Source organism: Eutrigla gurnardus, assembly GCF_963514095.1.
Source record: "Eutrigla gurnardus genome assembly, chromosome: 10".
In the NCBI taxonomy this organism is placed as follows: domain Eukaryota; kingdom Metazoa; phylum Chordata; class Actinopteri; order Perciformes; family Triglidae; genus Eutrigla; species Eutrigla gurnardus.
This window is the reverse complement of record NC_139924.1, coordinates 28,116,898-28,130,365: the sequence shown is the minus strand read 5'-3', so window position 1 is coordinate 28,130,365 and position 13,468 is coordinate 28,116,898. Positions and strand designations below refer to the sequence as shown.

The 13,468-nt window shown below is 43.2% G+C and overlaps 1 protein-coding gene across 3 annotated transcripts in view; it reads right to left on the bottom strand.

The window, feature by feature from the left end:
- The window catches only part of igsf9ba (immunoglobulin superfamily, member 9Ba), a 59,062-nt gene extending 46,345 nt beyond the window's left edge, over window positions 1-12,717 (bottom strand). For all 3 annotated transcript variants that reach the window (XM_084019520.1, XM_084019521.1, XM_084019522.1), the window contains exon 1: window positions 12,511-12,717. In XM_084019520.1, coding sequence (XP_083875646.1) covers window positions 12,511-12,574 — 64 coding nt within the window. In that variant the 5' untranslated portion in view covers window positions 12,575-12,717. The remainder of the gene's footprint in view (window positions 1-12,510) is intronic.
- Window positions 12,718-13,468: the final 751 nt, after the last annotated feature.

Sequence of the window (13,468 nt, the reverse complement as noted above, 5' to 3'; positions counted from 1 at the left end):
AAACGCGTCGTCCACTTCTCCACATGTTGGTTTTATCAACAGCTGGTTCACTGACCGGCTTCAGGTCCAGCAGCTCCTCCTTCCTGTTTGACCGTTTGCTGTATTTACATTTCATTTGTGGTTTTAGTTTCATTTTTGTCAAGTTTGTAACATGATTGAAATAAATAAAAAAATAAAAAAAACATATTATCACTGCCCACACATTTATTATCACTATTCCAATTACTACATGTCTGCTTGAAAGTAATTGTTAAATATGTAAATATTTGTAATATCTAAGAATTGTGGGTCGGCGTAATCTCCTTTCCTTTCGCATAGGAAGGTCCGTTGCATCCTATGCTAAAGGAGATCTGAAAGGAAGCATTGGAGCTCCTTTCCTTTGCATTTAGAGAATTCGAACAGCTCTTATCATGGCGGCCACTTGTTTACTTCCGGGTCACTTCTTCAGTTAGGAACCTTCCTAAGCAAAAAAGACTATTCCACTGCACCCCTACATTACATATCATATAATGTTCCTTATTAAACCGGCAAATAATAATGTGTAGTGCAGCCTATAGTTGCATAACAGTACTATGTAATGATGGATGGATAAGATGCTAAGACATTAAAATAATAATTGTTGACGGATTCATATTTTAATTCTATTTAATCACAATTTCTCAACATGATATTAAACAAACAGTAAGATTTATATTTGCTTGATAAAGGTTGTATTCATGTCGAGGTGTATTTTTGGACATATTTACATTTTTGGTTTGGGATCAAATAATTGCGGGGACCCCCTGCAGTCATTCTGCGGACCCCCTAGGGGTCCCGGACCCCCCCGTTGAAGACCTCTAGACGTTTTAATGACAGATCAGTGAATCCCAACATGGGGCTTTAAAACAAGTTAAACGGTCAGCTTGTGGTTTCTTGTCGTTTTTAACGCGTTCTCCAGAGAAAAGCAGCGCCCGGCTCACATCCACGATGAAACACTGAACACATTGTTTGGTTCGAGTAAGTCGAGTCACTTGACATGAAGCGAAGGCTCAAACAACGTGGCACAAATCCATTATTTTCTCTCTGCAGTGCTGGTTGCAGACTCGGTAAGTCCAGGGGTCTCGTGTTCTCGGCCGGCTTTGGAAAAAGACTTTAAAAAGACTTTAGACAATATAGTGGAGGTGTTAATAATCCCCCCAAATTGCTTTATGGGATCCTTTTGAGGGGACGATCAGCAGAAGTTTGGGCCTTTTTCATTCTCTTAAAGGAGACACGGTGACTCGGTCAGGTTTATGGGGGAAATATTGTTGCATTAATGCAATAAATGCTTAATATCCAAATAAACTGAGCTGTAGATGAAGAGGGATCACATCAGTTCAGAGATGACGGTAATTCAGGATTCGGCTCTGAAGCTGAAGGCCTCCACACACGCAGACATAGAAATCTGCAGAAATCCACGCCAGTAAAATGATATCATCCAAAAATAAAACCACTTTGATATCATCCAAGTTTATAAATACTTTTTTGTCCTGTTCACACTGAACGTGAAGCGGTGCAGATTGCATAAAACAATCTGTACAAAAGCAGCAATAGTGTTGTTATTTCAGCCATAATGGACGTGGAGATAAGCCCCGTCTCCTCCTCTCTGGCACGTCTAGCACCAGTGAAGCACATGCAAATGATCAGAAAGGTCAAACTCATGCGAGTAATGTGTCTCTGCACCGAAGCGTTCGGTCAGTCGCAAATGTTTGCAAAAAGAGCTGCAGAGAAGATTTCCAAAAGGTGAAGTATAAACGGCGACCATCATTTAAAATCTGGATCCATCCAGTCAAAAGTCAAAAGGTCAACCCTGTAACCATTTCTGAATAAATGTCTGTTGTTCAGAACATCACAGTGATTTGATTATTTCACTGAGATAAAAGCAGAGAAATGAATGTGAAAGAATATTTCCTTGCTTTTGCTTGAAAAACAACGTACACTATAAATGAATTGATTCATTAGTGTCTAATCGTTGCAGCTCTATTAACACTGTTGCTTTTCAAAACGCTCCCTTTAATTATTTATTCATCACCGAGACGTTATATTAGCAAATATTAGCAAACATTCAGAACCCAGACGAATGTTTACAAATGTGATGCAACAAAATCATAAACCACGTCTGTTCGATGTTCATAGCGAGGCACAGCGCGTTACAGCGAGTCAGCAGGTTATAGCGAGTCACAGCGAGTCAGCAAGTTAAAGCGAGTCAGCAAGTCACAGCAAGTCACAGCGAGTCAGCAAGTTATAGCAAGTCACAGCGAGTCAGCAAGTTATGCGAGTCACAGCAAGTCACAGCGAGTCATAGCAAAGTTATAGCGAGTCACAGCGAGTCACAGCGAGTCAGCAAGTCACAGCGAGTTACAGCGAGTCAGCAGGTTATAGCGAGTCACAGCGAGTCAGCAAGTCACAGCGAGTCACAGCGAGTCAGCAAGTCACAGCGAGTCAGCAAGTCACAGCGAGGCACAGCGAGGCACAGCGAGTCACAGCGCGTTACAGCGAGTCAGCAAGTTAAAGCGAGTCAGCAAGTCACAGCGAGTCAGCAAGTCACAGCGAGTCACAGCGCGTTACAGCGAGTCAGCAAGTTAAAGCGAGTCAGCAAGTCACAGCGAGTCACAGCGAGTCAGCAAGTTATGCGAGTCACAGCGAGTCATAGCGAAGTTATAGCGAGTCACAGGGAAGTTATAGCAAGTCACAGCAAGTCACAGCGAGTCACAGGGAAGTTATAGTGAGTCACAGCGAGTCACAGGGAAGTTATAGCAAGTCACAGCAAGTCACAGCAAGTCACAGCGAGTCACAGCGAAGTTATAGTGAGTCACAGCGAGTCACAGGGAAGTTATAGCAAGTCACAGCAAGTCACAGCAAGTCACAGCGAGTCATAGGGTGTTACAGCGAGTTACAGCGAGTGATAGCGTGTCACAGGGAGTCATAGCGAGTCACAGCGAGACAAAGCGAGTCATAGTGAGTCACAGCGAGTCACAGCGAGTCATAGCGAGTCAGAAAGTTATAGCGAGTCACAGCGAGTCACAGCAAGTCACAGCGAGTCAGCAAGTCACAGTGAGTCAGCAAGTTATAGCAAGTCACAGCAAGTCACAGCGAGTCAGCAAGTTATAGCGAGTCACAGCGAGTCATAGCGAGTCACAGTGAAGTTATAGCGAGTCACAGCGAGTCACAGGGAAGTTATAGCGAGTCACAGTGAGTCAATGGGAGTTACAGCGAGTTACAGAGAGTGATAGCGTGTCACAGGGAGTCATAGCGAGTCACAGCGAGCCATAGCGAGTCACAGCAAGTCAGCAAGTTACAGCGAAGTTATATCGAGTCACAGCAAGTCACAGTGAGTCATAGCTAGTCATAGCGAGTCCCAGTGAGTCCCAGCGAGTCATAGCAAGTTAAAGCGAGTCACCGCGAGTCATAGCTAGTCACAGCAAGTCGTAGCGAGTCGTAGCGAGGTTCGAGCCGGGTTCAGCTGTGGGAAAACGTCTCTTGTCCAGTAAACAGATCAAGGTGACTCTTGACAGTCATCACAAAGAGCCTGTAAACACATTTTTGAAAGTAATGACGTCCAAGAACACAAATAAATAAAACACTGAAGGAGTTCAAGGAGACATTTTTAGCCGAGCGGCTGTCTGGATGTTTTCAGGTCAGCGGCGTTTGAACCTCTTTGTTTGGGTTTGAATCGGCGTGCAAGCGAGGACAAGCGTCGCTCAGTGCCTTTTGTAAGGGATATATCACACTGTGTGTGTGTGTGTGTGTGTGTGTGTGTGTGTGTGTGTGTGTGTGTGAGAGAGAGAGACAAGGATGAGCGGCGGACGGAGCTGGAGGATGTAATGGAATATAGACTGGACGGAGGCTGGAGAGACTCTCAAGGACGTGCAGCCGCTGGGCTGGATGGGCCACTGACAGGGCAGTAATTGAATGCCAGCCTGCATGTGCTGAAGGTCATATCAGAGTGTGTGTGTGTGTGTGTGTGTGTGTATTCAGATCCTTCAGTAATACCATCAATACCACACAGTCCCAGTAACATTTACACCAGCATCAGGCTTTAGATCGGCATGATGGGGGAAATGTGGGCGGTGCCTATTGCTGCAATAGTGGGCGGGGCTATGCTAATCACTAGCTTCAGCCTACAGCATTCTATATAGCATAAATTGGGCTCTTCTACTCTTAACTTTTAAGTTGCTGCATCTCCCGACAGACGACGATGGTTTAACTTTATCCTGCATGTACTTTTATTCAAAGTAACTTTATTGAAGAGAGCAGCTAACACTGCTAGCGGGGCAATGCTAATCACTAGCTTCATCCTATGGCATTCTACATTTCATTCATTAGCCTAGCGGCGAGCAGATGTTCCCTTCCTTGTTGTTTTATAACTTAAGAGTAACTTAAGGTTAAACTTTATCCTGCATGTACTTTTATTCAAATTAACTTTATTGAACAGAGCAGCTAACACTGTTAGCAACAAAGGTAGCGGACTGACGACGGTTTAAATGCACCTCGTGCTAAGAAATATGAATATCAGCAGATTTTCTTTACTCCATAATATCAGAAACTGATAAATATGGATGCAGAAACAAACTGCATCCATATGTATATAGTTCATATATTGCATTACATTGCACATTTTCATCTCCTGTATTTCTACTTACTTGCACTATTCAGTTTTTTTGTGATTTTGAATTTCTCTTGCACTACTTGGAATTTATTTTATTTATTGTACATATATTTTGTTTTATTATATTGCACCGTGGGTCGGAGAGAAACGAAATTTCAATTCCTCTGTATGTCGGGCACATATTGCAGAATTGACAATAAAGCTGACTTTGACTTTGAGAATTGGCACCGATAGTGTGAAATGGGCCTCCAGGTGCATCATGGGGCATCTTTGAGTCCCAGAAACTTTGTTTCCAGATGAGTGCTAACGCTTCAGACTGAGGTGTTTTAGAGTTTAGAGAGGCTCGCTGCCGCTAACGGTGCTTATTAGTGCATCTCCTGTCTAATTACAGCTGCTTATGAGATTGCATTTATTCAGCATCCATAAATCACATGCAGCCGCGCTGAGCGGAGCTCTGATATTTCTGATATAATCAAACAGATCCACTTTCATATAATTCCAGCCTATTTTCGCTCACTTCCTGTTTCTGCGACTCTCTCTCTTTCTCTCGGACACTCAGAGCTGCAGTCGGAGCGAGATCAACGCTCAGAGACATGAGAGCTGGATGCTCGATTACGCTCCACAGAAATACAGGAAAGATGTGATTCAGGCGCGAAACGGCCCTTTTTATGATGCATTCAATGTGTTATTGATGGAAGATTATTTAAATAAATAATACAGCAATATATCAGTTTATTGTGATTTGGAGTTGTTGTTTTTTTGTTACTACTCATGTCACTACTCATGTTACATTTTAGAGGAAATTAGTTTTTCTTTGGGTTCCCTCGACTCAAAGTCAATGGAGGTTTTTATGTTAACTTCTGTGTTTTTTCTAAAATAATATCTTTTGAGTGTCTTATTATTTTAGCTTAACTCATTAGCACCATTAGTCTAATTTCCTTTGTGTTTATAAGGGAAATATTTTTTGCTTCTTTTTAAGCACTTTCTAGCATTTTTGGGACGAAACCAAGTTCTAAAATAATGCAGGTATTGATAAAAAATAAAATAAAACAGTGATAGGAATTTACTGCTGTGGTCATTTTATTTACTATATTTTGTATTGTTGAATTGGTAACAGGATCAAAGTGAGATAAGTTGCGTGGTTTATGTCTCTTTCGTCATGAAGTGAATTTATCGGTTAACTGCCGGATTAATCACAGGCCTATTACATTTATTTTTGCAGTTAGACAGTAGGAGGAAAAACAGATAGAGCAAAGTATCCTGTAGCCAAGTATTTCAACTTTTATTATATAAACCATTAATATCAAGAATCCAAAATGATTCCTTTTTGGTAACAATTGCTCTTCCGGTCCACTAGATGGCGCCTGTTCTGGTGTGGGCGTGGTTAAAGTCTGCAGAAAGCAGAATCAGGCAGGAAGTCGGTCTGTCTGCTCGACCGACAAACAATTCTGCTGCAACAATTATCAAATTTATCGCAATATTTTGCAATGTATGTTATGACGATAATGTGTGTATCGTATAATAATAAGATAAGAGAGTACTCAGATATATTTTACCATACAGATCATATCTGCCGTAAATACACAAGAATCGTGTTTTGCTTCCGTTCCTCAGCAGCATCACAAGCTTTCAGGGAGGTGATGATCCATCCAACCAGAACCACATGATCTGGAAAGGAGAACTGGCTTTCCCAGAATGCTGCAGGCTTTGTTTGCAAGGAGACTCCTCTGGGACTGGCCTGGCTTAGGGAGGGGGGGGGGGGGGGGTGCACCACCAGAAAGAGCTGGCACATGCCCAGCACCGAGAGTCTGCCATCCCCAGCTTGAGCACAGGCGCTTTCCTAAGCTCATTACTAAGCTTCACTCTGACTGTGAGCGAGAAATACGAAGAGCTGATTCCAGAGCAGCTAACATTAAAGCCATGCACGCTTTAGCATCTTTATGCTAAGCTAAGCTACATGTTGAGGGACTCTGCATTGGACGATTCAGGATTTTTTAAATCACTACCAGTTGTCAGTGTTTTTATTTATTTTGTATTCATTTACGCATTATTTATGATCATATTATTTTAGATTATTTTATTGTTTTTCACGACTTATTTTGTGCAGTAAAAGAAAAAAAAGATGTTCTGTGACACAATAAAAATATTTGTTTCCAAACAAAATGTAAAGAGACATGTTTGTATTTAAGTTCCATTTTAAGAGTTTTAAAGCATATTTTGATGATTATCGGGATAATGTCGTGAATTGCGATATTTTGGCCAGATGATCGTGATGTGAAATCGACAACACAACTAATAAGCATTACTTTGTGAGTAAAGTCTGCCATTTCGTTTCTGTTCACGTAAAACTGCGTCAATTCAAATCTTTAGAATCGCGAAGTGGTGATGTCACCAAGTAACTCATTAGCATAATATCCATACAGCCGCTAGTTAGCCCCGCCCTCAAACAAGTGGAGTTGAGTGAGGAGACAAATGTAAAAATGTGCTTCGTATGGACTTATAGAGGAAGAGAGGTTGACCAATCGGAGCAGACCAGGCTTTTTGGGAGGGAGGGGCAGGAGGTCTAACAGAGTGTTTCAGAGAGAGGAAGAGAGCTGCTGCAGCACAGCCTGATGGGAAAGATAAATTAAAAACATGTAAACATGTTCTATAGGAACCAGGAACAAGCAGAATGGTTGCTCTTTAAAGACGTGGAGTATTTTATACATTAATATATATATATATATATATATATATACAGTATCACCACTCTCACTCGAGTAAAGGAGCTGAAGGCTTCCTTCATTACTGATAATGTGTACTAATGGCCTTGTTACTATAGCAACCCATCAACACAGTAAATGTCAGCGCGGGAGAATAACTGTTGAAGGCACTCGGGCAGTTTGCTGCACATCTCCCGAACCTGATCCACGTCCCCAAAAACCAGAACCAGAAACACAAAGTCAAATCCACAAACCTCCTCGAGGGAAAGTGAAATGAATACCGGCGGCATCCTTTTTTAAAAGTTTTTATTTTTTCCTGTGTTCACTGGGATCATTGATCGCTTGTAAATAGAACGGACTCAACCTCTGAAGCCACTTTAGTGCCCATCACCAGCCAGACGGTAACCACCGCCGGGGGCCTGCAGGAGCTCTCACAGGGGTCAACGGGGGTCGGAGTCTCACGGCTGCCGAAGCCAAACAACTTGACATGGATTTGCAAAACGTTTGTTGAGGTTTATCATATTTAAAATGGAAAAGAGCGGATCTGGAGAAAACTCACTTTTTCTATTCTATTACAGCCGTCTGATATCTGTGTTACAGTTTATACAATTACAGAAAAGCATCGCTAAATCGATGCCGTTAAAACACTTTAGATGCAACGCAGATCAAAACGCTGCTGTCAGATATTTTCCTCAACCGTCTCGTTGGAAAACAGCCTCGCATGAAATCTCCCAGACGAAGAAGACAAGCCCCGCTATCTGAAACCACTATCTGGAAGCTGGACTCCAGAGACCCGGAGGAGAGCTTTCAGACGCTGCAGCGGCGGCGCTACCGGTGGGGGGGGGGCTCAGACAACGTGAGTAGCAGTAAACGACAGCGGCGCAAACGTCCGTCTGTGAGCCATCCGCCTTTGAAGAAGCCTTTGAGAAGCAAAGTGGGCGGCGAGAACAAGCGTTTCCATGAGGGGGGGAAACATAATAGATCATAAAGGATCAGGTCTGGCCCAGAGCCAGTTAAAAACACACACTGGGTCCCGAGTACCAGACCCGGGGAGGAGGTCTGCTGTCAAAAATAGACCTTCAGATACACCATCCTCCCAAAACTTGCCAATGACATTTAATTGCTTCCACGTTGCCATCGGCGTCCCTCTAGCAATCACCTTGATTGGTTGCCAAGTCGCCGTTGACTTTGTTGGACCAACCTCGAGTCTCCCCGAACATATGCTGCTCCCCAGCAGGAACGCAGGAGAAGAAAACTTCTATGACTTAGTTATTCTGTGGAAGTCACATGTTTCACTTCTCCACCATGACGTGTACCAGGCAGCTTTTATTTTTAAGTCACTCATGACGATATTTAGGATTATCCCGATGATGGAAATTCACCACTATCTAATAACTTATTGCTCCATTGCACCATTTAATCATCTAAATACATTTTGAAATTAAATATACAATTTAAATTAACTTCAATTATATCAGAAAGTTGTGGACTGCCAACTCAATGTTCTATCATATTATTTTTCAAAGTTTCTGAAGCCAGATTAACTGAATTAATATTCACTTCACGTTGTCACTTATTTTTCCTTTATTTTATGTTTAATTAATTATTTCATTGAACGGCTAATCCACAGGCTAATGCAGCGGCTCACTACAAAGCCCAACACTTCCAACAGTCGCCAAGAATCAGAAAAGATGCAGCCATATTCAGGAGACTGTTGACACGGCTTATAACTTCTCACCGCACGTTTGCACTGAAAACATCCTGTAGTCGACTCCAGAAGGTCCGGTTTGAGTTCTAGATCCATAACTTTGAAGGCTTATCAGATGCCAAAACAGCCAGTAAAAGGAAGTGACCATATTTGGACTGTTGGAGGAGCGACGGGTGGGTGTGATGAACACAAGCGGCTAATAACAAAGTAAGCTTCTATAATTCAAGGTCAACTTTACAGCTAATGTTGTAAAGTTAATGTCAATCAGCAGGTAAGCCCCGCCCCCTAAAGCATCCCCTGCTTTCTGGTCTGGTGGACTCTAAATGGACCATAATGTACTAAATGAACATCATGCTGGATTGAAGAAGACTTGAAACTAGAGATTGAGACCATAAACTCATGTTTACAATGTTTACTGAGATAATACATCAAGAGAGAAGTAGGACCATTTTCTCATAGACTTCTATACAACCAGAGAGGAGTCGCCCCCTGGTGGCCAGCAGAGAGAAGTAGGACCATTTTCTCATAGACTTCTATACAACCAGAGAGGAGTCGCCCCCTGGTGGCCAGCAGAGAGAAGTAGGACCATTTTCTCATAGACTTCTATACAACCAGAGAGGAGTCGCCCCCTGGTGGCCAGCAGAGAGAAGTAGGACCATTTTCTCATAGACTTCTATACAACCAGAGAGGAGTCGCCCCCTGGTGGCCAGCAGAGAGAAGTAGGACCATTTTCTCATAGACTTCTATACAACCAGAGAGGAGTCGCCCCCTAGTGGCCAGCAGGGAGAATGACAGTTTAAGGCACTTCAGCATTGGCTTCACTTTTCAGAGTGCTGCCAAAATGCGGGCGGCCTACACCTGCTGCCTGCCGTCACTTCACCTCTCATGAAGCACAGATTCAAATTCTGACAAGTCATCACGTTAACCTGCAGCATATCTGAATTTTAATCCCGTACTCTGCTTGACCTCTGCTTCGGCTCCCTTCATCAGGTAAATTTGCCAAAAGAGGGAAACGGTCAACACAGATGACGCTCTCCGTCTCTAAAACTCCTGACACTCACTTTCATGTCAGGATTCAGAGACGTTGGACGCCGCCCTGCCAGCCGTGAATAACCCCAGATAAACTTGACCCATTTAGACTTTCAGTTTCCCTTAAAGATGAAAACATTTCATGCATCTGGGACTCGACTTGTCAGATGGTCTCTACGAAGTTACACAACTCAGTTAGTGCGGGGCTCTGAGTATGCAACTATGATATTCACAGAGTAAAAGAAAATATAATCATCACAGCTGAGAGTACCAAAGACAAAACTAATGTTTTTAATACCAGACAGAAATCTATTTAATTTACATTGATATGAAAGAAAGAAAAGGATGGAAATCTTTACATTTGACAAAATATGTTACTCCTCAAATTTTCAAACTACATTTCTTTGCAGATGACACCACCTTTATAGCCACCATGTCTTTGTATGAGATGACTACGACCTCCATCACATCTAATTGTGTTTTGGAGAACGTTTTCTTTTGAGCATCTAATTTGTTCATTAGTACCATGAAAATATGACTATTATACACGAAGCAGTGAAACAATGAATTCAATCATGTTGTCGGCTCTCATCTTTCACTTATCATACTTTATAAACCTCGTTATAAGGTGTCATAGATGATTATAAACATGTATAACAACTTTTTGTTAAAGCCTTATAAATGCATTATAACGTGTTATAAATGTGCTTATGATGCATTGTATACATGACCTTCATAGAAAGTGTTACCCAAATATTTGTATTCACTTTCTTGCTGAGCTTAAAATGAGAAGATTGATATCAAACTCGTGTCGGTACGGTAGACTAAATAATCAAGATCAACTTGTTCTTTATTATCGTGATCTGTGATTAAATCATATATCGTCTAATCGTGAACATCGTCACACGAGTGAATTGAAAAGGCTGTCGAGCTCGCTAGCGTAATGGAGATTTTCTTTTTTCTTTTTAAAGGCTTCTGGGGCATAATGTTGCTATTAAAATTTCATATTTTTTTATTCGTCCTTTTGATCTTAAAAAATAACGATTTGTTCTATCTATGATTTTGTAATATATTATATATCTCTGATGCTATAAAATGTGTGTTCCTGACTAAATGTGAGGTGAAGTGATTCCAGTATGTGATGGACAGACATTTATATATCTACAGAATACAAAACACAAGAATACACTATAAATAGACCAAACTACAACAACTACAGTATCAAACATAATCACAGGATGACATCATCTCGTCATCGTGTGCACGTTTGCTTGTGTTTTGAATGAAATAAATGAGGAACGTGATAATTAAAAAGGGAAGGAGCAGGAGCAGAACTCAGCTGAGAGCTCCTGAGGGCTCGCTCTGGGCAGGACAGACTTCCTGTATCGCTTTCGCTGCCATCTTAAAGAGGAGAGGGTTTTTTTTTTTTGCATATTTAGACGATTCTCTGGTATTTAATTATTCTGGCAATCGTGACGTGAAATGTGACCGTTCGCCGTCATCCCCGTGGTTTCGCAGACCGGTTTGGACTGGGCACGTGGGGTCACTGGGATCAGTTACCAGGCGACAGGCTTCGGCTCACATCTCCCTCGTCTGGACACGAGTGGTAAAAGCAAGGTTAAGTAAGTACATCGGTCCACTCGCAGAGATAGGAACCAGAGAAGAAGAAGAGACTGTGCAGTTTGTTGCTCCAGGACCGACTATGTGGATGAACCTGCTCGTCTGTGTGTGTGTGTGTGTGTGTGTGTGTGTGTGTGTGTGTGTGTGCATCACTCCTCAGCACCCTGAATGTGTGCAGGGTGAAACCCAGCATGTGAAGCCCATGCAGCAGCAGCAGCAGCAGCAGCACTATCAATTCAAAGAGTGCATTTTATCTGACACGTAATGCATTATTTAGTTACTTTCCCGTCTTGGAGGCTGAGACGGTCACACCCCTCTCTGGAGAACCCGAATGGGACTGCTAGCTATGACACAATGCACACATTTCCCACACACACCCATCACCCCCCCCCCCCCCTTCCCCCCTCCTCTCCTCTCTCCATCTCCATCAGCAGCAGTATTTTCAATTTACTGTTTTAAAAAAATCACACACAGGAGCCTCGTGCATGTAAACCAAGCACACAGGCCTGAACCCCTCACAGCAACACACAGCCCATCTTTGTCAAGCTCCATCATCCTGGAGACATGTATCACACACACACACACACACACACACACACACACACACACACACACACACACACACACACACATATATCACGTATGAGCCAAGACGAGGGCTGAACTTTCACATTTGTGTGGATGCATTTTTGCACCAGAGAAAAATTACATATCAGGCGATAGCAAAAAAAAAAACGCAGGGAATTTAGCAGGAATCCTATGTGCGGGAGAATATCTCTCTATATTTATATATATATATATATATATATTGTACTTCAACTCACCTTGAGCGGCCGTTCCTCTGGTGCTGAATACACTTGCTATCAGAGTGGCCACATACCAAATCATAGTACTATTGCCGACCAGCTATTACAACGCAAAGTGCCCCGCGCTCCACCAAGCTCTCATATTCGACCTTGCGCCTTCCACGGTCTTTCTTCTTCTTCTTCTCCTTTTAGCGTCAAGCCAACCCTCCTTCTTCTCTCTCTCATATCCTAATTCCTGTCCTTCGTGGCGTTTCCCTTCATCCCTTCCCTCCCCCGTCCTTCTTCCGTCCGCATCCTCACCCGAAGAGACAGAGCACCTGCACCGCCGCGCTTCGTAGTAGACGGAGGAGCCGTTTTTTTTTTTTTTTTTTTACGAGCGCATAGTGAAAGCGAGCGTTGGAGAGTGAGGAATGCAACCCAGCCACAGGTCCAGCCTCTCCCGGCCCCGGATTGGCTGCCGGTGGAGGCTTTGGGGCGTGTATTGGTTCCTGCAGGAGGAGGAGGAGGAGGAGGAAGAGGAGGAGGAGGAGGAGAGGCTGGACCCGTACGCGACGCCGATTCAAGGTGAGTTGGCGCGTGCCATAGTAGTGGAGGAACCGCAGTATCATGCGCATTGACAGGTGGGGAAGAGACGTGTCCACGTCCCCCTTCTCCTTTTCTAAACACCTCTTTACTGAAGGAGGTGCCTCTCCACGTGCACCATCATGCATGCATGCATTTCTATTTGATCTGTTATGCACCAAATCGATATTGGCACCATTCGGTTATTTATGGCGCAGCTTCTGCGGGGAAATGAAACGGATGAGGGGGGGTTGGTTAGGGGGTGCGTGTGACTCATCTGTCGCTCTCACCAGCAGCACTCGACATGTTGTCATGTCGCCTGTCACCGACATCCCCCCCTGTCTGGCTTCATGTGATGGGTGTGGCGACAGATCCAAAACCTTCATTTCTGTTTGGGTTTTTCCTCGATGGCTGC